At 30.3% G+C, this 25,693-nt stretch overlaps 1 protein-coding gene across 2 annotated transcripts in view; it reads left to right on the top strand.

Moving 5' to 3' along the window:
• LOC111684696 (lysine-specific demethylase 6A) overlaps nucleotides 1–25,693 on the top strand; it is a 255,112-nt gene that overhangs the window by 142,420 nt on the left and 86,999 nt on the right. For both annotated transcript variants that reach the window (XM_046945140.1, XM_046945141.1), the window contains one exon: nucleotides 20,378–21,126. In XM_046945140.1, the coding sequence (XP_046801096.1) occupies nucleotides 20,378–21,126 (749 nt within the window). The remainder of the gene's footprint in view (nucleotides 1–20,377; nucleotides 21,127–25,693) is intronic.

Raw genomic sequence — 25,693 nt, 5'->3', positions numbered from 1 at the left:
TATATCCGTTTTTAAGTTTATATACATAAACTTTAGTAGAGAGGTTCGGGGTCAAACAAAACTTGCTTATTCGTCATCATACTGTTATTTTTAAGCCGGTAATAAGCAATATAGTATTCCTTATTTGGGGGTAGTACACAGATTTCGGTATCGATTTCGGCTATTAAACCTATTTATATTGAATTCTATTACTGTAGAGTTATTTTTTAGTCATAAATTATCAATAAAATTATTTTTATTGATAATATGGGGGTAGATCCAATTGCATCATAAACAACGAATTTGTTAATGTTTGAAGCTTTTTACACAATATTCCAAGGGGTACTTGTATGGGGGATATAAAAAAACGTTGGTCGAGTTTACCCTTTTTCAATGACAAACATTTCTGATAAATAAAGAATATTTTGGGAAAATTTCATTATAACTTTGAAATTTGCAACACATATTAAGGTTTGAAAGTGTTCCTCAAATTAACGGAATCCATTTTCAAACCAAAAATATCGCGCTTTAAAATTTTAAAAATATGTTAAAATTGCCTAAAAGTTATTATTGCCCATAACTTTGAAATTCCTTTAAGTGCAGCATAATTTTTAATTTCGTTTTAAAGAAAAATATTTTACTTCCAAAAGGTTAAAGTTAAATTTTTACAGTGTATTTATCCATACCCCAAGTGCTGCCGGCTAGCGCTTTTTTAGGACCTTGTTTATACTATGCGAGATTGCAGTGGCGTGAGCTGAGGAAGTAAAGAAGCTATCAAATGTGACCCCCAATATTTTTGGGTGGTGCACGGTCGAAATTTGGACTCCTTGACCACGATGCCAAGGTTTAGGTTTACTTCCTTCGTCCAGGTGGTAAAAAGTGTTGTTGACGACTTCGCTGGTGATAAGAACTGATGTATTTCATGGAGATAACCATTCACCAGAACGCATAATTCATCAATGTTGTGGCCCGTCGCCATGATTGTACAGTCGTCGGCATATGAAATCACTTGCACGCCTTGTGGAGGTGCGGGAGCTTAGATGTGTAGAAGTTAAACAAAAGTGGCGATAGTACTTTACATTGACGTACGCCTTGTTTAACTCTACGGGGTTTGGAGCGTCTGTCTCTAAACTCCACGAACGACCGACGGCCGCTCAGATAATTTACTATCCATTACTTCGTGTTGTTGGGCGTTGTTGATTGGGGGATATCCTCGAAGAGTGTGGCGTGACTGACAGTGTCAAAGGCATTCGACAGTTCAAGAGCAACTAGGACCGTCCTTTCACTGGGCCTCTGCTGATTTAAGCCTTGTGAGATCTGAGTGGCAATGGCGGTTAATGCTGTGGTTGTGCTGTGCATTTTGCGTCTCTCTCATGGTGCTCAATGAATTGCCGGCAAAATGCGCGCAAGCACCCTTCAGGTTCGGAAATGGGGGTGTTAGCAAATTTAATAGCGACCTTGTCATCCTTCTTCGTCGAGTTGGAGAGTGATTAAACTGTAGACCACAACTTACTAACACCCGAACTCAGGTTACAGCTCTTCAAATGATCTAGCCATCTTTTCCGCTTGTCCTCATTTACCAACCTGCTGATTTCAATGTTCAGCTGGGTGTCTCTTGGATCACCTGTATTGTATTTCGGGCGTCATATGTTTCATATGCTTCTGCTGGAAAGTACGGAAATACCCAAAGTCTAATGTGAAAAATCGACGAATTTAGATTTGTTTGCGGTAATTTCAATATTGATGTTGTGTGTGTTTCTGAAACAAAGCTGGATAAATCTATACCTGATAGCTTAATTCATTTGCATGGATATAAAGTTTTAATGTTCGATCGCTTAAAACGTAGTAGAGTTGCTATTTTTATGAAGGATACCATCAGTTGCAGACTTTGTTGCAAAAATTCAGGAGGCAATACGGTGCAGAGATATCATATACTCTCTCTGGAAACGATTTAGAACGCTGGACATTAAATAAGACTTTTGTGCCGCTAGAAATGTTGTTAACAAAAAAATCAAATAGCCAAGACTAACTTCTATGCCCAAAAGTTTAGCTTTGCAAATTATTCGAAGAACACATGGAAGACTATCAAATATATACGAATTGGTAAAAGCAATATTGAAACTAATGAGTTGCACAAAATTTTACAAACCTCCCTGTTAATTCCACTGAAGATTAAACATCTAGCTATGATTTGGATACACACAACGTGTGTGTTAATTCTATTGTTCAATTCACAATCGATGTTGTAGCGTTGTATACGTTGTATGTCAGCAGTTGCTGACATACAACGCATACAATTAATTTGTTAAATTCTCTAGACAGTGCTTAGCTTTGATATCACGCTTTTTAAAACTTTAAAAATTCACATTTACTTAAATTAATTTAGCTTTATTTAAAAAAGTCCATAAAATTACTTCACAAAAGTATTCGAATTTTTCCTGCATTTCATATTTGACCATATTTTACGAAACACAAAAATTTGAATCGAATGGTATTTTTACTTAAAATTGTTTTAAGGGGTTACTATCAACCGAAAGGATATTTTTAACCCATTTGGTCCAAAATTTTTGGGTATTTGTACCATCTTTTTATATAATATCATTAAAATTACGATTTTTGACCATATTTGCCTTTTTTTCTATTTTTTTAAGAGATAAAACTAAGATTTAATATTGGGATTTAATAGATTCCTTCAGGTATCTAAAAATAATAATTTTTGTTATAAGGACCTTTTCTTAAACATTCCAAGATATATTTTTGGTATAGTTCTTCTGTTTCTAATTGAATTATCTGGATCATAAGTTGACTAGTATATATAATTATAGATATTAGCATTAATATATTTTAAATTTTCAAGACGTCGTAGCGGTGTACAACTCCAAAACATGCCTTAACAAAACGTCATCCTATACAGTAGATTTTAGTTTTTACTAGTCATAACATTCATGATTATGTTGCCCATTACAACAACACTGTATGTTCAAAATTTTGGGTTTATTTTAATCATAGTAGATAATATTTAAATAGATATCAATATTTTTGAGTTAGACCATAATTATATGGTGACATTCAGCCTTGAGGCCATTGGTTATAAAAAGAAAGATTCCACTATACTGAATGGCGTTTCTTCGAGGCATGCTTTGGAGTTGTACACTTCCACAATATATTAAAAACTTAAAACGTATAACAGCTGATATCTAAAACAATATATAGAAGACAAGTTTCCCCGAAAAATTTTGACCCTAGTATTATAAAAATGGACTTGAGTTCCAATAAATTGAATTAGCGATAGAAGAATAATTCCAATAATATATCTTGGAAACTTAAAACGTATAACAGCTGATATCTAAAACAATATATAGAAGACAAGTTTCCCCGAAAAATTTTGACCCTAGTATTATAAAAATGGACTTGAGTTCCAATAAATTGAATTAGCGATAGAAGAATGATTCCAATAATATATCTTGGAACGTTTAAATACAGATTCTTGTAATAAAAAATATTATTTTTAGATACCCCAAGGGGTATATTAAATCCCAATAACAAATTTTGGTTTTATATCTGGGAAAAAGGAGAAAAAATACAAATATTGCCAAAACCGCCATTTTAATGATATTACATAAAAAGATGGTACAAATGCCCCAAAATTGTGGACCAAATGGTCCAAAAATATATCCATTCGGTTGATAAATACCCCTTAAATTAATTTTAAGCAAAAATACCATTCGATTCTAATTTCGTAAAATATGGTCAAATATGAAATACAGGAAAAATTCTAATACTTTTGTGAAGTAATTTTATGGACTTTTTTTAAATAAAGCTAAATTAATTTAAGTAAATGTGAATTTTTTAAATTTTAAAAAGCGTGATATCAAAGCTAAGAACTGTCTAGACAATTTAACAAATTAATTTATTAATTTTGCATACAAAATATGTTATTAAATTCCGTTTCTTTTCACATTATACTTAATGTATAATTATGAGAGACACTGTATGTTTATTATTGTTCTTATTATTATTATAATTATTATTATTATTATTAATTAAATGTAATTCTATGTTTTTTTAAATATTTTCTTATTTAATTTATGTATGTAACTTAAATAAATTTTTGGTACGATTTGGTTAATATCTTCTGAACTACAAGAGTCTCCATAAAAAAATTCAATAGAAAGAATAATAGAGTTTAGGTATTCTCATATCATGACGTTTTTGACCTTTTGGAAGTAAAATATTCTATTTACACAATTTTAAAGACTTTAATATAAAATCAAATATTATGTTACACTTTAAGTAGTTTCAAAGTTATGTACAATTATCTGTATTTACATTTATGAAATTTTAAGATATTTTTTTATTTTCCTAGTCGCGATATGTGGAATATATTATTTATATTTATGTGTGGTAAGTTTCATTAAAATCGGAGATGGTAAATCCGATTGTTGTCCGCTTTCACATAAATTCTCCTCAATGTAATAAAGATCGTAATTTAAAATTTTCTTAATTGTAAATAAACTGTTTTCTGGGTTGGACCATTATTGAAACTTAAAAATAAAATTAAAAAAATAAAAAATATATTTTTTTCTGGAAATGTAAAATAATTTTGTGGCAAAAACACAACTTTTAGCACTGTTTATTGCAGCAGAAGGAGCTATTGTGGCAAAGAAATTGTCTTAATGCATAAATTAACGCATTAACGAACCATACATCACACTAGTAAGAACGGCATTTTGATTATGTCTAAAAGTCAATGTAATGATGTAGTTCGTCATAATTGAATATATTTCAAAGCAGTACATGCTATGCTCTTTATAAAATTCTACTCAACAAACTTGTATATACAAAATTTTGACTGCATAGTGTTATATTGAGCAGTAAATTCATCAGTTAAGCAAACACTACTACTGCAACTTACTTGCAATGTGGTTGGGTAAAATGTATTCTGATGCATTTTGTATTTTCATATTTTTGTTAGTGTATGAAAAAAATAATAAAAATATGAGTATCAAAGTGTATCAAATTCACAGAGAACCTTTACATGTGAGAAAGTAATATTTATTAGATGGCCTTTACACGATCTCACTTTACGTACGTAAAGTCTAATGAAAAAATAAAATTCCATTCGTATGTCGTATATATATAAATTGATTTATATATTTTTTGTTTAAACGATTGGTAAAAAATAATAACAAAATATGATGAAAATATATTAAATCCGAGATCTAATGCGACTTGCTTGTTTTTTTTTAATAATTTTCCGATCTTTTTAGTTGTTTAAGTATAGTGGGCTTATAGGGGGTCGTTTTTTTAAACGTTTTTTTAAAATCTCCTAGTTTCTGATAATTTCTTAATCTTGTATAAATTTTCTTACATTAAATGCATAAAAGTTTATATTAAAATTTTCCCATTTAGTTGAGCATTGTGACAATTTTTTGTCTGTATTTTTGGAACAAGTCGGTTTTAGTGAAATTTCTCAAAAAAAAAAAAAAGACGATAAGAGATATAATTTTTTTTGTCGGCCACGCCTACTTTCGAGTGGGCGGGGCTCCAAAGTTTAATACATTTTTGTGTATATCTCGAAAACTGTTTTGTATATGGGAATATATGTATTTCCCAGAAAATGTATATTTTGACCCGACTTTTTTTCATCTAAAAGAAATCGGAAAAAAGTCTATATAATTCTATTATAAATAGCCAATGAATTAAGCTTTTATTTAAGGTATAAATCATTTCTGTATCTAATCAAATGAAAGAGATATTTGATTTCAAAAACCATTAATAAGGATTTCCTGAATAGCCAGCCTACGGCCGGGCGCAAGGATTTTCTCCTCTATGGTATGTCTAACACCGGCTTCGCTTAGTAAAGATTTCCTGAATAGCCGGCCTATGGCCGGGAGCAAAGATTTTCTCTTCTATGGTATGTCCAACACCGGCTTCGCTTAATAAAGATTTCCTGAATAGCCGGCCTACGGCCGGGCGTAAGGATTTTCTTTATGGTATGTCCAACACCGGCTTCGCTTAATAAAGATTTTCTAAATAGATTTTCGCAAAGATTTTCTCCTCTATGGTATGTCTAACACCGGCTTCGCTTTATAAAGATTAGTATACATACGTTTTTTTTTTCTTAAAAGCAAAATCATAATTAAATTATTAATATCTCAGGAACTATAATACTTACAAAAACATGAAAAGCTCAATATCGATCGTGGCTTTTAAACGATCTAATTTATATACTTACCTATAAAGGCATTTTTTCCCGATTTTTTAGATAAAACTCAAAAATATCGGGTCAAAAATTATGTTTCCCAATATTGACCTATAATGGGTTCTTTTTTGTATATCATGTTACATATCATTGGAAAGGTCTTTGAAATACCTTTAATTTAATCGGTCCAAAAAATGTATATTTTTCGAGATATAGCCATAAATATTTTGAACTTTAGAGGCCCGCCCACCCTAAAGTCATTTCACTCACAAACGAACTCTCTATTAGTGGTGAAATTTTCGACGTGATTTGAAAAATGTCACTAAAACCGACTTAAGCCGTATTTTTTTTTTCCTACTGGAATTAAAGAAAAATTTGCATCCATAATTTTGAGAATATTTTAATTTAAGAATATATTATTATGAGCTTAATTGCTTCTAATTCTTCTAGCTTTGCTTTTGGCTTTTTTGAATTTGTTAGAATGCCTTTTGGAGTAAGAAATGCCATTCTAATGATTTATAAATGAAGTTTTTCAAAGTCTATACTTTGTTTTTGGATGATGTTTTAGTTGATAGTAAAGATGAGGAAGAGCATGTTCACCACTTTCGTGTTCTTTTACGGATTAAATATTGACTTTTTGGGTTACAGTATTTCACACGATGGTATAAGACCATCAGACGAAAAAGTAAAGACAATTCGTATAAGATCAGAAGAAGCAAAGGGTTCATTCGCAAAAGTTAATGAGAGTTTTGCTAAACATGAATTCTGATGCTAATTTATGTAGATGCTTCACTATACTATAGATGCTTCAAATATAGCTATCAGGGGAGTCTTACAACAACACATATGCAATCAAATTGAACAAATAACATTTCATTCAAGAAAACTGACGCCTTCAGAATGAAATATAGTTCATTTGATAAGGAGTTATTAGCAATATTTTTGAACATAAAACATTTTAGACATTTTTGGAAGGGAGATGTCTTGTTTTCGGTCAAAATTTCGCCGAACATTGGCCGAATATTAGCCGATAATATTTTCATTAATACATTTTGGTGCAAATATACGGTTGTAAACAAATGAAACCATTAAACTGTTAATCAAATTAAATTTATGCAACGGTATTTAATAGGTGTATCAAATTCACGCAATTTAATTTGCTTGTATTGTCAAAAAGCTAAAACTTTAAAACATACAATATCAGAAGTGCCAAATAATGATATCCCAGTATCAAATAAATTCCGTTTTATTCTTACAATAGTTGATAGAACTACGCGATGGGCAGAGGCTTATCCATTTCGGTATAACTGCTAAATATACATATATGCAAAATATTTTTAAGTAAATGAATACATTTCTGAATTTGGAGTTCCCTTGCGCATTACCACACAATTCACTTCCCACAAATTTGATGAACTTTCAAAATTGCTAGGTATTGATAATATTGTGATTACTATATATCATCATCAGGCCAATGTGATAATCGAACGATTTCATCGTCAATTAAGTGCGTCAATTTAGCACGCTGAGGAACTTCCTTTGTTTTTATTAGGGTTAAGTTCTGTAGTTAAAGTAATTAAAAACGTTGCCGGCGGAACCTGCCGTGATGGTTGTGAATTCCACGAAAGAATTTGATAATTTTCAATTTTTATGAAAAAAATCAGGAATCATTTTAGTAATTTTTATTCCTATATTTTACATCATAAAAATTCATTAAAGTTTTTATATCAAAACATCTTGAAAATTTGAAACAGTAGATCTTCTCAAGGAGTACTTATATTTAAAATTTCATCTTATTCGGTTCATAAATTCAATATTATAGAAAATTCAAAAGAGTCTTTTGAAGAACGAAAAAGTTGATTTGATAGGTTCCTCTTAATGCACTAAGGGTCTATGTTCAATATTATAGAAAATTCAAAACTTACATTTTGAATAACGAAAAAAATCCCCTTTTATAAAAAATGTTTAAGTATCGTTTGAAAAAGGAAAAAGTGAAAAAAATCCCCACTTTCTGGAACTTCATTCATAATTTTATTCATTATTGTGTTTTTTCGAAGTTTAGGAATGTATAAATTTCATAAGTAGTGATAGATATACCTACTTAAAATTAAGTATGGTTTACAATGCTTCAAAGTTTTAAAAAATATATACACCATATGATGGTTTGTGAATTTAATAAGAAAAATTAAATTGCCAGATACAAAATGTCAAAGCAAATTGGATTTTTTTCCAATTTTTTTTGCATTTTTTTGGTGTGGAAACAGTTTGTGTCCAACCTAAGCAAAAATTAAAATGCTGTCAAATAATTCATGTTATGCAGTCATACTGTTTTATTCGAATTGGTTATAGTTATAAATTTCGAAAACAAAAACACAGCTAATATTATAAAAATTCAAGAAGTTCTTTAAAGAACGAAAAAGTATTGAAAAGTCTTCTATTATAGGTCCCCATTTAAATCTGAATGTACATAAATAATTTCATGTTTCTGGCAAAATTTGGACTCATGTTTATCGTATTTATTTATTCAGGTTTTTATACCCTCCACCATTATCAGTGGTGATTGAGAATATTTACTTTGTCATTCCGTTTGTAACACCAAGAAATCAGCATCTGGGTTCTTATGGAATTCTAAGTCGATTTAGCTATGTCCAAATCTGTGTAAAACACGCAAACGAAAAAACAAAGCAAAATGTAACCAAGTTAATCCAAAATGTTTTAAATTTTTGTAAAATTTTCGGAATCGGTTTACAATGTTATACACATCTCATAGAAATGTGCATATTCCCGGAAAATGTGTTTGTTGTTAATAACTTCCGTTAAAATGTCGATGTCTTCACAAATTTTTGTAAAGTAAAGGTTTATATGAATGGAATTCATACCAAGGAAAACATTTTTCTACCGGTCCATATTTGGTCCGCACATAACTTTTCATTAAATTAATTATTTTAGTCCGCTATGTCGGAAATTGTACGAATTTATACCAACTGTCAATTTTTGCGATTTACAGACAAACTAATTATTAATGACTTAAATTTATGTTTTACATAAATTTTAATTATATATAAATTTCTGTAAAAATTTTAACTTTGTGAATTGGCACATTTTTCTGTCATTACACTTAAATTTTAAGCAAAATAGATCTAGAACACCATAAAAATATTTTTTAGGCAAATTTTTAGTTTAAACCAAAAAAATGGTCGTCTGAACCACAGTAGATTGGTATAATTTATGGTGGGTGTTGGAGCAATATTTTTTATGAAAATAAAAATTAAAATGTTTGATTTATGAAGATGAAAATTTCACAATATATTTGTATACCCTACACCAATATAGTGGGGAGGGTAAAATGCGTTTGAGCATAATATTGGTCCTACATCCAAAGCCGAATCTTATATAACCACCATCATGCTTTGTTTTTGTGTCGAATTTCATCGTACTATCTATAGTTTTAAGTTAATAATTAGCGTTAGAGTAATTTTCTGAAAGAAACCTTATATGGAAGGTATGGGCAATTATGGATTCGTATAAAACATGTCTGTGTCAAGTTTCATCGCTGTACACATATCTTTAAGTGAGAAATGTGAAATATTTCTCACTTAAAGATAACAGTAAATTACCAATACCGAGTATTGGTAATTTAGAGTAATTTTCTGAAAGGGACCTTATATGGGAGGTTTGAGCAATTATGTAGAGATTTGGATTCGTGTAAAACATGTCTGTGTCATACTTCATCGCTGTACACATATTTTTAAGTGAGTAATGTGAAATATGATTTTGTAGAAAGATTTTGGTTTGTATAAAACTTATCTATGTCGAATACCGATAACGCTAAAATATCAGTACCAAAATAACTTTAAATGCCGATAATAGTAAATTACCAATACCGAAATAAGCTAAAATACCGATAATGTTAAATTATCAGTACCAAAATAACTTTAAATGCCGATAATAGTAAATTACCAATACCGAAATAAGCTAAAATACCGATAATGTTAAATACTGATACCAGCGTTTTTCATGTCTTTCTCAAACACACCATCAAAAAATAACGGGACTAAGACAAATAAATTTTATGTTTTGTTTTCTTTTTGTGAATTCTGTTCGTATATTTGGATGTAGGTTGGTTTTATTGCGTTGTTTAGTTTGTTTTCGTTTTTCTGTGTCTTTCGTTTTGTATGTTAGATGTCTGTTGGTTATATTGCCTTGTGTATTTTGTTTTTTATTTCATTTAGCGTTGTTGTTGTTCCTTCTGTTTTCCTTTTTTTGTAATAATAATGTAGTCGGGAAAAACTTTAAAATTGTTAAAATATGTTTTAAATCAGGAGTGCCCAAAAGTTTCTTACGGAAAAGTAAATACCAATACATTTAAAGAAAAACATAATTTTATTTAAGATTTTTTGTTGCAAAAACCAACACATTCATACTAGGAAAAAGAAAAAAACATTTCACATACGTACACGGCAAAAAAATATGATTTGCATTTTTTGTTAAAATAAAATAATTTTCCCTTTTGTTTTGCAAATATATTTTTTAATGAATAGAAAAAAGTATTTAAAACGTTTTCAATTATATGAGAGTAGATTGCGAGTTATTGTGCAAAAATTTTTATGCGAATAATGTAAGTTTGAAATTTAACACTAACACAAATTTTTTCCAAGTGCTTTTTAAAACATTTTTTTTTACGATAAACAAAAACAAAATCTACGTCTCGTCAATGTTTACCAGCAATGAATACGAAAGTGTTGTTGTTTTACTCTTGCTTGTATACTGTAAAGAACAAAAACAACGTATTGCTAGTGCTAAGCGCATATAAGTGTCTAGAAAACATAAAATAAAAATAATGTATAATTTCATGAATTCCAGGAAAGAACTCAGAAAAATTTAAAATTTTTGAACTCATGTGTTCCAATTTCCTTCATAGTATTAATAAATGTAATTTATGTAGAAAATAACACAACTTCCTTTTTTATTTTAAAAAATTTCAAGAAAAGCGATAGCTTTATAAAACGTTGTTGATTAAAAACACAATCTAATACTATGAATGTCCTCTTTCATTCTAATGTAATTATAATATTAAAAAGTTTAAGATAGTGAATTTTTTATGGAAATGCATGTTTAATTTTTTTTTAAAGTTCACAAATCTATTATTTGAAGCTTTGTATGAAAAATATAAAAATATTTCTTAGCGACTTGCATTACATCTATTTTTTTCGAAATTTGCGAAATTTAAAAACTTCATTGATATTTTTGCATTTAAAAGAATTCAAAACTGCTTAAAATACATTATTGATCAGAAAATTCGATTACGTAATGTATACTTTCATCAATAAATCAAAATTTTAAATTTTTATACTCATTCCGTTTGTAACATATCAAAATATTGATAATATACCCACAAAAGTATATTTATTCGGGGTCCTTATTAAATTCTAAGACGATCTAGCCATGTCTGGCCGTCCGTCTGTCTGTTGAAAGCAGTGTAGAGTACGAACATAAAGAGCTAGAGGGTTAAAATTTTATACAAATATTCCCTATAGGTAGGTTTCTGTGGTACTGAAAACGGACAACATTGGTCCACGTTTTCGTTTAGCCCCCATACAAGTGGCCCTCGAAAAACAACTTTAATATATCGAGTCATTTTTGCAAAATGGACGTAAGCGACTTGATTTTCGTTTTTTATAGAAATCGAAAATTTAGGTCTATTAGCATCATCTCTGAAAATTTCATATCAATAGATCCAATGGTTTCAACTTTACAAGAAAAAGAAAAAAGACGTAAGCACACATTTATTTTCTATTTATGAATTTTGTAACAGCAAGGTGTCGGTTACGTCTAAATTTTCTTTTAAAATATATTAAATTGATAGAAAAATTTAAACAAATTAAAGTATTAAGTTTGCTTGTGAATGAAATGCCACATATCTGAGTATAATTGTAATAAATTCATGTAATTATCACTATGCCATTACAATTTATGTGCTAAAAGTTATAATTTTCTATAACTTTTTGTAAATTTAATTCATTCTAATTGCTAATTACATTACATTTATGTTATTTCCATTTAACCAACTCTTATATTTGGTTGTAAATTTGTGGATTTCGGAAGGCGGACCTGTATATGGACTCTTAATTAGTCAATAGTCCCAGAATTTACTTATTTATTCGATATAAGGCGAATTGTGCTACAATGTATGGATATTAATGTGGACATCAGGGTGTTTTTCAGAATGGTCTTTAATGAGGTATTTGGTTAATTTTGGACCGAGGTCTATAGAATTTAAACGCGTTATTAGTTTTAAAAACAAATGTTTTTTGTAGAATTTCATCATACCTTTTTAATTTTTGAATGATTTATTAAATGTAAACTTATTTTCTGTATGGAAAAAATCATTGTCTTATAGGAAACATATATGGAGGCTAGGGTCAAATATTGCCTGATATCTGTAATACTTCCCAACATAATTTACAGGTATATATAACCGACTTCAGCAAAATTTTGTAGCAATTGCAACATAAACAACATATTTATTAATGTTTTGACTATTTCCCGGGAGATACTTGTATTGAGGCTAAATGAAATCATGAACCATTTTTGCCCATTATTAACACAAAACAATATTTGTCATCAATAAGCATCTTTAGAGAATTTCATAACTCTAGCTCATAACGTTCGAAACCTATTCGGTGTTCAACAAAAAGACTGACTTACAGACATCGCAAGATGATGTTAAAATTTTATAAAAAAGTATTTATTACACTATTAAATTTCGGATTTATACAAATTATATGAAGATATACACAAAAAAATATTTTTTTTAACAGAAAATTTAGACGTAACCGCCTCAACATTGTTGATTGATTGATATATATGTATGCACAATTTTGCATACATATTTAAAAAATCTTTTAAATGATACCACATTGTATATTTTGTTTAAGAAGAGATGTAAAATTTAAAAAAAAATCTAAAAAAGGGACTTTTTTGTAAGCGGCCCAGCTAATGAACGGCCACCACCAGAAGCTCCGAAAAAATTTGAGAACTTTAGCTGTTATACTTTTTTAATGAACTAATTTCAGATTTGTTTATATGGAATGTGCCACGCCCACTGTAGATAGGCTGCCCATTTTTGTCAACATGTGTTCATATGGATGTAAAAGTTGTTTTTACAAAATTTGGCTGTTGTAGTTTATGTATGTGGGCGAGTCACCTTGCCTGCAGGAATTTTCAAAAAAAAGTAGCTTATATTTAGTTCCTTGCAGATATACCGGAAGGCACTGTGAAATTTTCAAGAAAATAGGCTCGTCTGTTCAGCCGTCTAGTATGTCCAAACATGCATATGTATACATACAAACATACATACATACATACATACATACATACATACATACATACATACATACATACATACATACATACATACATACATACATACATACAATGCCTATTTACTTGCCGTCTGTATTTTTTTTAAAGTACTCGGGTAATGACTTTATTTTAATCTGATATAAAAGTATTTTTACATTTTATTTAATTGCCTGTTAAGAATTGTGTTTTGTGCAATGCATTGGCAAATTTGTTTAAATGCATTCTTGAAAATGTTTTCCTAGTTTAAAATTTTTTAAAGAGCATAAGACGATTATTTGAAACTTTTTATGCAAATTAAAGTAATATTTTATTAGAGAATTAGCTTATAATTAAAACTATAACTATAAAACTTAACTAAAACTATAATATTCCAGCAAAATCTTTGCTTACAATGATTACCATTAAGTACTTCATTAATGACTTACTTTGTAGGTAAAGTTTAAAAAAATCAAAATAAGGAAAGGAAAAAATAAGCAGAACAATTCTACTAAAAAAAGTACTAATTTTTGGTTGAGGGTTTCCAAAAGTAATATTGTTTGGTCGAAGAAAATTTGTTTTGTTAGTAAAGTTACTTGTAGAATATTCGGCAGATTTAAAATGTTTATAAGCCTGAACCTTTATGCCGATTTTCATAACGATTGAACCTCATGTGACCCTAGTTCCATTCAAAGTTTAATAGCAGAAAAACACTTATACGTCCGTAACTCACCTCTAATCACTAGTATTATGATAAAATTTGCACCAATAAGTTCTATATGATTTAAAATCACACCCTAGAATTTTATTAGGATCGGTCCATATTTGACCCTAGTCGCCACACAGTGGTATAGAAAAAAAAGGAGGGAAATAATTCGGTAACTTCTAAACGGTTAATCCGATTTTAATGAAATTTGGTATGCACAAAGAGGAGGTGTGTCGAGTAGGTTTTGAATTTGGACCTTATAGGCTATGTTAAATTTTTTAAACGATCCTATTTCTTCATTTGAGTTCCGATTTAAAGAAAAAAAAATTCGTATATAGAATCTCCTTATCGAGCACTGTATATAGGTCAGCCATGTCTGCACCTAAAAAAAATCAGGACATAAGTGTGTCACATACGATATCTAAAAATGTTCTTTATAAAATAAGTAAGAGTGCTGTGCCGAAACTTATAAACCCTTCGCCATAGTGTATTTTAAACATATAAGTTTTATAAATTTTAATTTTTTTCCCGACTACATTATTATTACACCAAAAGCAAAACAAATTGAACAACAACAAGGCTAAACGAAATATAAAACAAAGTACACAAAGCAATTAAACCTAACCTTAACCTACACATACATTAAGAGAAACGAAGGGAAGCAAAATAAACAACGCCAAAAAAATATTAGGGGATTCGTACTTACATACATCTTTTTTATAATTTTAATCATAAAATATATTTATAATTCTTATATTATTATACTTTTTATTTCAAAAAATAAATATATATATATTTTTAAGATAACTGACAGTACTACAAATGCTGCAAAGCTGTCACTAAATAACGTCAAATATAGAGGAAATTAGTAATCCTACTTAAATTTACTCATTTCATAAAGCAAAAAGACCATATTTTCTATGAAATATAGATCAAACCTTAATAAATTTGTACAGCTTTTCTTATTTATTTACATTTTTATGTAAAAGATGCCGACTACTGGGTGATGCCGACATTAGGTGCATTTACCCTTCACCTTAATGAGAAGGGTATATATAAGTTTGTCATTCCGATGTTTCCGATTTGCATTTTTTGTTAAAATAAAATAATTTTCCCTTTTGTTTTGCAAATATATTTTTAATGAATAGAAAAAAGTTATTAAAACGTTTTCAATTATATGAGAGTAGTTTGCGAGTTATTGTACAATAATTTTTATGCAAATAATGTAAGTTTGAAATTTAAAACACAAATTTAACACAAATTTTTTTCAAGTGCTTTTTAAAACAATTTTTTTACGATAAACAAAAACAAAATCTACGTCTCGTCAATGTTTACCAGCAATGAATACGAAAGTGTTGTTGTTTTACTCTTGCTTGTATACTGTTAAGAACAACAACAACAACGTATTGCTAGTATTAAGCGCATATAAGTGTATAGAAAACACAATGTCTAAAGCTAAGCGCATTTACATAAACAAAGAGTACCAAGCGCATAGGGCTTGGGCACCCTTTGTATGGATGCTGTTGGCGTCATTGCGTTGTTACTTTTGTTTTTGTTTTTCTGTGTTTTTCGTTATGTATGTTTAGATGTCTGTTGCTTTAGATGTCTTGTGTATTTTGTGTTTTATTTCGTTTAGCGTTGTTGTTGTTGGTCTTTTTGTTTAGCTTTTGATGTAATAATATTGTAGTCGGGAAATAATTTATAAAAGATGTTTAAAATACACTATGGTGAAGGGTATATAAGTGTCTCTTATAGGTATTCGAATTTAGGTATAATATGAAAAGTAACCAAATTTAATTACATATTTTGTATGCAAAATTAATAAATAAATTTGTTAAATTCACTAGACAGTCCTTAGCTTTGATATTACGCTTTTTAAAACTTTAAAATATATATAGAGTTTAGTTGTCTTGTGTATTTTCATTTTTATTTTGTTTAGCGTTGTTCAATTTGTTTTGCTTTTGGTGCAATAATAATGTAGTCGGGAAAAAATTTTAAATTTATAAAACTAATATGTTTAAAATACACTATGGTAAAGGGCCGAATATAGCACTCTTACTTGTTTTATTTGCAATTGTGCATTTTCGCATAGCACTACTAAAAGTTCACGGTGTGAAGCATCTTATTCTCAATACTCATTTTTTCGTTTGGATATTCATGTTCAAATGTTTGAATAAAATAAGTTCCCAACATATTCTTTCTTTTTTTCATTCATTTGAGATTACACATACAGGCTAGCTATGAATGTGAATAGTGAATAAAAGCAACATGTTTGATACGCGCATTGAATATACATACAGTGTCTCTCATAAGTATTCGAATTTAGGTATAATATAGAAAGAAACTAAATTTAATAACATATTTTGTATGCAAAATTAATAAATTAATTTGTTAAATTCTCTAGACAGTCCTTAGCTTTGATATCACGCTTTTTAAAACTTTAAAAATTCACATTTACTTAAATTAAGTTATCTTTATTTAAAAATAGTCCATAAAATTACGTCACAAAAGTATACGAATTTTTTCTGTATTTCATATTTGACTATATTATACGAAACATAAAAATTAGAATCGAATGTTTTTTTTTTTTGCTAAATATTGTTTTAAGGGGTAACTATCAACCGAATGTATATATTTTTGGACCATTTGGTCCACAATTTTGGAGCATTTGTACTATATTTTCATATAATATCATTAAAATTACTATTTTTGACCACATTTGCCATTTTTTGTTCTCTTTTTCCAGAGATAAAACCAAAATTTAATATTGGGATTTAATAGATTCCTTCAGGTATCTAACAATAATAATCTTTGTTATAAGGATTTGTTTTTAAACATTCCATGATATATTTTTGGTATCGTTCTTCTGTTCCTTTTCGTACCACTAGGATCGATATTTTCCGACAAAGTTGGCTAGTATATATAGTTGTAGATATTAGCATTAATATATTTTAAATTTTCAAGCCATCGTAGCGGTGTAGAACTCCAAAACATGCCTTAATAAAACGTCATCCTTTACAGTAGATTTTAGTTTTTACTACTCATAACATTCACGATTATGTTGCCCATTACAACAACACTGTATGTAAAAATTGTTGGCCTTATTTTGATCATAGTAGATAATATTTAAACAGATATCAATATTTTTGGGTTAGACCATAATGATATGGTGACATTCAGCCTAGAGGCCATTGGTTATAAAAATAATGATTCCATTATATTGAATGGCGTTTCTTCGAGGCATGGAGTTATAAACTTCCACAATATATTGAAAACTTAAAATGTATAACAGCTGATATCTAAAACAATATATAGAAGACAAGTTTCCCCGAAAATTTTTGACCCTGGTACTATAAAAATGGACTTGAGTTCCAATAGAATTAGCGATAGAAGAATGATTCCAATAATATATCTTGGAACGTTTAAATACATATTATTGCAAAAAAATGTTATTTTTAAATACCTCAAGGGGTATTTATCTCTGGGAAAAAGGAGAAAAAATACAAATATTGCCAAAAACCTCCATTTTAATGATATTACATAAAAACATGGTACAAATACCCCAAAATTGTGGACCAAACAATTTTTAGCAAAAAAAAAAACATTCGATTCTAAGTTTTTTGTTTCGTATAATATAGCCAAATATGAATTACAGAAAAAATTCGTATGCTTTTGTAAGGTAATTTTATGGACCTTTTTTAAATAAAGCTAAATTAATTTAAGTAAATGTGAAATACAGAAAAAATTCGTATGCTTTTGTGAGGTAATTTTATGGACCTTTTTTAATAAAGCTAAATTAATGTGAATTTTTAAAGTTTTAAAAAGCGTGATATCAAAGCTAATTTGTTAAATTCACTAGACAGTCCAGTGAATTTAAAAAATTATATTGAATTTGCATACAAAATATGTTATTAAATTGGGTTTCATTTCATATTATACCTAAATTCGAATACTTATGAGAGACACTGTAAGAAGTTATATTTCATATCGAATACGTACATCAAGGTACTCAACATAAAACTTGTCTGGACATACATTGCATTAAAAAATTATGAGAAAATACCGTAACAACAGTATCAACCTTGTTTATAATGTCATATATTTTGAAATTAAGTGAGCTAATTTCATTTCTCAACATAGTCTTTAATTCGGACCGAGGATCATTATTATAAAAGGTACAAGTAAAAAATAACCTGCTATCCTTCAAAGCCAAAATAACTTTTTTAGAAATCTTGGCCCTTGTAATGTGTAACCACAGGGCACATTCTTTAAATTGAATGCTAGCTTGGTTCTTATTAATGTTATTATTGCACATAGGGCCAGAGAAATTGATGTTTTGTCATAATTAGAGCATTGGATCTACATAATAAACAAATATCACATATAAGCTTTTTAGGGACTCTAATTAAGATTTTGTGAGAACAAATTAAAAACTTAAAATGGCGGATCCAAAATGGTGGTCAAAAATTTTAAACATATTCCGAATAGAATTTTAATTAACACATTTTGTAGTTTTTTATTTACTGATTACGAATGCGAATTAAAATTTTCAAAATATAACAAACTGAATGTAGAAACATAGACAAAAATTACATTTTTGGAAACAAGTAGAGCAGTGGATCTACGTAATAATTAATATTACATATAAGGTTTTCGGGAATACTGGTTAGGATTTTGCAAGAAAAAATAAAAATTTTAAAATGGCGGATTACAAATGCGATTTTCAACACTCAATAAACTGAAGTCAAAATGGCGGATGAAACATAACCAAAAATGAAAAGTATTTAATATCAATAAAGTAAATAATATTTGCTTGACGTATATCGGGGCATAATACTAAGAAATCTTTATTAAAAATTATAATGACGAATCACAATGATAAGAAAAATTTAAAGTCTCCAGATAAAGAATGCATAATATCCACAAATTTCTTCAAATTACATTGACAATTAGTGACCCTATTTCTAATTTTTGGACAGACAACGCATCGTTGATCAGAAGAAACTTCTAAGAAAATCTAATTATAGAAAGCAAAATAAACACGAAATCTTCAATAGTATGTGAAATTCATATGATAATACAGTTTTTAATAAAATGTTTGTTTAATTTTTTATTTTAAATAGATCGAGAAACACTTTTATAAACCTTTTATTTTTGTCATTTCTACTTTAGAGCATTTTTGGGCAACTTCCTTTTAAAGACAGCTTCCTAATCTATAAAAAAACATCCACAAAATATGTTCCATCGAACTGAGTATCTTTGGTACAACTTCAATATAAACAAATATACAAATATCTACAAAAATTCTTATAACTATCAAAATAACAATTTATTTTAATCAAAATTAATGCAATTGCAATGACTAATAACTTAGCAATAAATTAGCAAATCATTTACATTTAAATATTTGTTTTTTAACTTTAAAGAGCTACCTATGAAAATTGAGCGAATAAATTTAAATTAAATTTTCACGAAAAATTATATTTAATAATAAAAAAGCACTTTTAAATAAATAAATGCAAAAAATACTACTTAATTTATCTTTAGCAAGAAATTAAGTTAATTTTATTAGCAAATGATCAGCTGCAGAAAAAAAGCACTTCTACTCAGGCATAAAGTTGCCAGTTTTTCTCAAATCTTCGTCTTATTAAAATTTTTGCACAGATGTTAGAGAAAGAAATGTTACAATTGTAAAATAATGTCAAAGTCCAACATCTATATATGTATATTTTGTTTGAAACTATGTAAGATCTCTAGCAATTTCAATCTTTGATTGGCTAACATCATATCGTGAAATTTTAATAGTGGTGTAGAGAAAAATAATATTGATATCTTCTATGCTTACATATACAAAACAATATCATTGAAATTTATGTTTGACTGATTGTTCATTTTTCTTTAGAAAAAAAACACATTCTTCTATTGTCTCCACAAGTTATGTCAAACATAAACAATTGACAGATGCCGGCTCTGTTGCTCATGGACTTTTTGACGCTGACTAGACTCACAGACGGACCAGCTAGATTCCCTTAAAATCGAATAAGGAGCATATAAATATTTTCTTAACTTTTCGAGGAAACTCGGGCGATGCACATTATTATAGTTATGAAATATAATTAATAAACAATAATATGTATATTTTTTAGGTGTCAGCGATCAAGAACTTCAGGATATATTATCTGAGAAAGATATAGCTTCGACCTTTACAGATGATATTTTAAAATCTCTAAGAAGCGAAAATATTATCAACAGGGAAGATGATCGAGATACTAATAGCATCTTAACATTTACAAATACCGCAAATAAACTGAGTAGTGATAATGGAACGCTCTCAACAAAACGTGAAAGTTACACTTCAGAAGTTACAGCAAATGAAGTAAATGTTGACGATGAATGCTTTGAAGACTCTGAATTTCATATTCAAATGGATTCAAACCAAATACTGACATCTGTAAAAAAATTATCTCTTGATGATCCACCGCCTAAGTGTTCAATTCTTAATATAAACGCTCCTCTCCCTTCTCCACCAGACTGTCCACCACAACGTCTTACACGAGAACAATTATTACCTCCAACACCCTCTGTACATCTGGAGAATAAAAAACATGCATTCAGCCCACAGCTTCAGGAATTTTGCTTAAAACATCCAATCGCTGTTGTTCGTGGACTTGCTGGCGCTTTAAAATTGGACTTAGGACTGTTTTCAACAAAAACGTTAGTCGAAGCTAATCCAGATCACAGTGTTGAAGTAAGAACTCAAGTTCATCAACCTCCTGATGAAAATTGGGACACAACACAAGCCAAACGTGTTTGGGCATGCATTTCTCATAGATCGCACACAACTATTGCGAAATATGCTCAGTATCAAGCTTCAAGTTTTCAGGACAGTTTAAAGGTAATCACAAAAAACGCAGTGTACTTAATAATTATATTTTAACTTCTTATCACACAAGAAGTCTTGGTAAACCTAAATATCTATCTCTATATTAACTGCCACTCACATAAATAGATTCAGTGTGTTCTTTTCATTCAATAATTTTTTAGCAAAAAAAGTAACTATAATTTTAAAATTGTAAATTCTAAATGATTGGCATCAATATCAATAGAATGATAAAAATTAGTTCAATATTTAATAACCTATTTCTAAAATATTATGTTTTGAACATACTTACTTCAAAAACAACACTTAAATTCAAATTTATTACTCTTTAGTGAGAGAGGGAGAGTTTTTAAGAATTCTCAATTGATTAAAAAAAAAAAAAATTCGTGCCAAGCTTTTCTAATACTTCAATTTAAGTTTCCTTTGTATCACACTGTCTGGCCTATGTATGCCCCAAACATTTTCAATAATAAAAAAATCAAATATAACGTTTAATAGTAAAATTTCTAAAATACTAAGTTTTGAACAATATTTTTGTCTTACTTCAATAAGTTCACCATCATTAATGGACAAAAACAACACTTAAATTCAAATTTATTAATCTCTAGTGAGAGAGGGAGAGTTTTTAAGAATTCTCAATTGATTTCGAAAATAGACAATAAATCTCAACTTTATTAAGTTACCATAGTAAATCAAAAAAAGAATAAAGAGCTCTTTGCAGAAATGTCGGCTTCCAAAAGACTATTTAAAAAAAAAACTTAAACTAACTTTCTATTGGTGGCAAACTATATTTAAATTCCGTTAGCGGTTTACTCGTTAGTTTTATCATAGTTTTCCATTAAAGTGTATTACAATGTAATACACTTAAAGAAAAATATCCGCTTATTAAAGAGGTGTCTGCGGTGTTGGGGAAAGAGCTACGGCTTGTCGCATTTGTATATTAACAAACGAAGTGGCCTGATGTTCTCTAGGCTTCGTAGCCTTGGCCTTAGGATACAGAAGGAAATGGTGGGTTTCTTTGCAATACTTGCAGGAACCCCCACTTTTGCAGTTTTTACTAATATGGCCACTAGACAAACATCTATAACAAATTTTATATAACGCCACTTTACGGAATCTATTTTCCAAATTCAATTTCTCAAACTTCCGACAGAATCTCAAGGTGTGATTCTTATTCCTGCATATCGGACATTTCTAGCGTGTTTGATGAATGACCGGATTCGAGCCCGAAGCTTCCACTTTATTTGTTGTTATAGTGGGCGGTGGAACTATGGATGGCACTTCAGCAATCTCCATGGTTGCAACTTCATCCACTACTAGCGGTAAGGTTACCGTTGAAATATTGGACTCCGAAGGTTTTGGACCGATCAAATTTTGCACTGCTTCCTTTAGTGCATCAACATTTAGAAAAGATGAGTTGGCAACATCCTTTGGATCTTCATTAAGAAGTTCATCTTCCAACAAATCGTTGAGCTGTCTAACAGAGTCCATTATTCTAGGAAAAAGAAAAGTTAGTAGAAAGAAATTGACATAAAATGGGAGGTATTAATTTGGTAAAACAACAAGTTTGGTTATTGGTCTATTAAAAGTTCCATTCGACGTCCGAACGTCGACGACGCGAACGTGACCTTCAGTACCATTGTAAACATTCACTATAGATAATTAAGGTGATAAGATAATTAAGGTGATTTGACTAATCTACCATTTAATCGTATCACTTTCTTTTCATCGAGGAATGGATTTAATGGAATCAATGAACTCTTTGATGGTAGGGGTTTCTTTTCCAAGAGACAACCATATTCTTCGGCATAAAAAGCCTTCTGAGCAACAATAACTAAACGAAGTTTCACCATTTTGAGCTCACTACATGAAATTTGTCTTGTTTCGTAATTAAATTGCCCTTTTTGTGCAGGCTGACACGAGTTGAAAAATCTCATTATGTAGCTATAACGCGTAAAGCTCTAGTAAGCGATGAGAACCTTTCCAAGACGTCTTGATGTTGGGTAAAGAAAGTAACTTTCATTTTCACCAGATCAGTATGCATATCATTCAAGCTACGTGATTCCCATTTGGATTTATCCTGACTTAACCACGATGGACCATGCCACCACAATTTGCTTTGAGACAATGTAAGACCTCTACTACCTAAGGATTATCTTCCGAACGAACTTCACGTTATGAACCAGTTATGAACCAGTTATGATTACCAGTGGTTTCCTGGATTCGACAAACTCTATTGGCAACAAACGTGGTCCACGTACAAGGGGGGTTTCCTAACCATGGCAATACTATTGTTGAGTCTGTCCAACAATATAGGCGTTTAATGGGAATATGAATGTCACTAACAATATTCTTAAACAATTCCGTCGCTAAAACTGCTCCACACAATTCAAGGCGAGGTAATGAAATAGATTTCAATGGGGCTACCTTAGTCTTGGGGGATAATAAATTAGTACTAATTTCGCCACATGGTGACTCTATACGAATATATATTACTCCAGCGTAAGCCCTTTCGAAGGAATCAGAGAATATATGAATTTCTGCAGCCGAATCATTTGAATAATTAACCCATCTTGGAATCTTGAAAAGATTAACTTGGTCAAAGAACTTTACAAATTTCAACCACTCTTCCCTAGTCGAGGTTGGTAGAACGTCATCCCATCCAATTCCGTCAAGCCAGATGCGTTGTATAATTATCTTGGCTATGATAACGACTGGACTTAACCAACCTACTGGATCAAAAAACTTGGCAATAGTCGATAATACCTCTCTTTTCGTATAAGATTTCGCTGCTAAAGGACATACCCTAAAATAAAAAGAGTCTATCTGCGCATTCCAATATATGCCTAACGTTTTCGAATTACTAGCCTCCATAAATGTTGGCGTCAACTAAATGATCAGTTGGCAAACCTTTGAAGATTGACTTATCATTCGAATTCCATTTTCTTAATTCGAAACCAGCAGACGACAAAGCCGTGATCAATTGGTCTCTAGCTAACAACGCACTAGAAAAGTCATGAGCTTCAGTCAATACATCATCGACATACATTCCTTCCCTTAAAATCTGCGAAGCCTATGGGAAGTTCTGCTCACAGTCATCTGCCAATTGTAGCAAAGTTCTAATTGCTAAATATGGGGCGCAATTTACGCCAAAGGTAACTGTCTGCAGTTCGTAATCTATTATATCTTCTTCAGCAGAACTTCTATAAAGAATTCGCTGGAATGGTGTATGAGATGATTGTACTCGAATTTGTCTATACATTTTCGAAATATCGCAATTAAATACAAATTTCAAAAATCGCCATCTCAATATCAAAATGACCAAATCTGCCTGCAATGTGGGCCCTACAAACAAACAGTCATTCAAGCAACTGGATGTCCTATTTGAAGCATTAAACACAACCCTAAGCTTAGTAGTTTTACTCTCAGGTTTCAATACTGGAAGATGAGGTAAATAGCACGAGTGTGTAACGGCCAGATCTCCAGCTTTTATTGGCCTCATATGATCCAGTTCCAGATACTCCTTCAGCACCTCATCGTACATTCTCCTCACATCTGGTTTACGCATAAGAGACGTTTCAATTTTGACAAACTGCTTCAGAACACCTGTTTTCGAAATTCTTAAATTAATTTCCTGAGGAAATTCGGGTTTAAAGGGTAGTGAAACTACATATCTTTCTTTCGAATCCCGTTTAGAGGTATTCTTATATATTTCCTCACATCTCCTATCGGAAGGCGACAAGTTCTTTCGCTTAGGTGGCTCTTCTAGCTCCCAGAACTTTAAAAGATTTTCATTTAAGTTTTCTTCCTCCGCATAGCTGATAAAGGTAGTAAAAACGCTGATAGAATTTTTAGGCGAAATATCGATGGGTCCTGTCAGGGCCCAACCAAATACTGTCCTCTGAGCCATTAAACTCCCAACTATGTTCGACCGAACCTCACCCAACACTATACGTGGGTATAAATCAGCGCCTAATAACAAATCTACTGCCCTACTTTTATAAAAATTTCTATCCGCTAATCTTATGTTGGGTAATTCACCTTTTATATCCGAAGGACAACTAAAGGACGGTAAATTACCTGATATAGAAGGTAAAACAAAAGCCGAAGTTTCCAAAACAAAACCTCTGTCCAATGGGGAACAGATTCGAAAAACACAGCATTTCTTCGAAGTAGTAGAAGCTTCTTTATGAACTCCGGAAATCGTTACATTCGTAGAATATGACGGAAGTCGCAATTCATTACGCAAATGTTTCGAAATGAAAGAAGCTTCCGATGCTGGGTCAATTAAGGCTCTCGCTGGATGCGTCGTATCATTATAAAGAATCGAAACCATAGCCGTTCCCAATAACACAGACGAATTCTATGAAATATGGAAGACTTGACGATTCAAATTAGCCAAGGTTACGGTCGAAGTAGATGGCTCTTGCGAATTTGAGTCAGACGAATTGACAATGGGTGCAACATTTTGACTATGAGCTGAAGACGATTGAGAGTTACCAACAGGCTTCTCTCGGTGAAGCAATGTATGGTGTCTTTTCTTACATATGGAACAACTATGTTCGCTCTTACAGTCTTTAAC

Source organism: Lucilia cuprina, chromosome 2, assembly GCF_022045245.1.
Source record: "Lucilia cuprina isolate Lc7/37 chromosome 2, ASM2204524v1, whole genome shotgun sequence".
Classification (NCBI taxonomy): Eukaryota; Metazoa; Arthropoda; class Insecta; order Diptera; family Calliphoridae; genus Lucilia; species Lucilia cuprina.
Note: the sequence above shows the minus strand (reverse complement) of the source record. Positions and strands in the feature narration are given on the sequence as shown.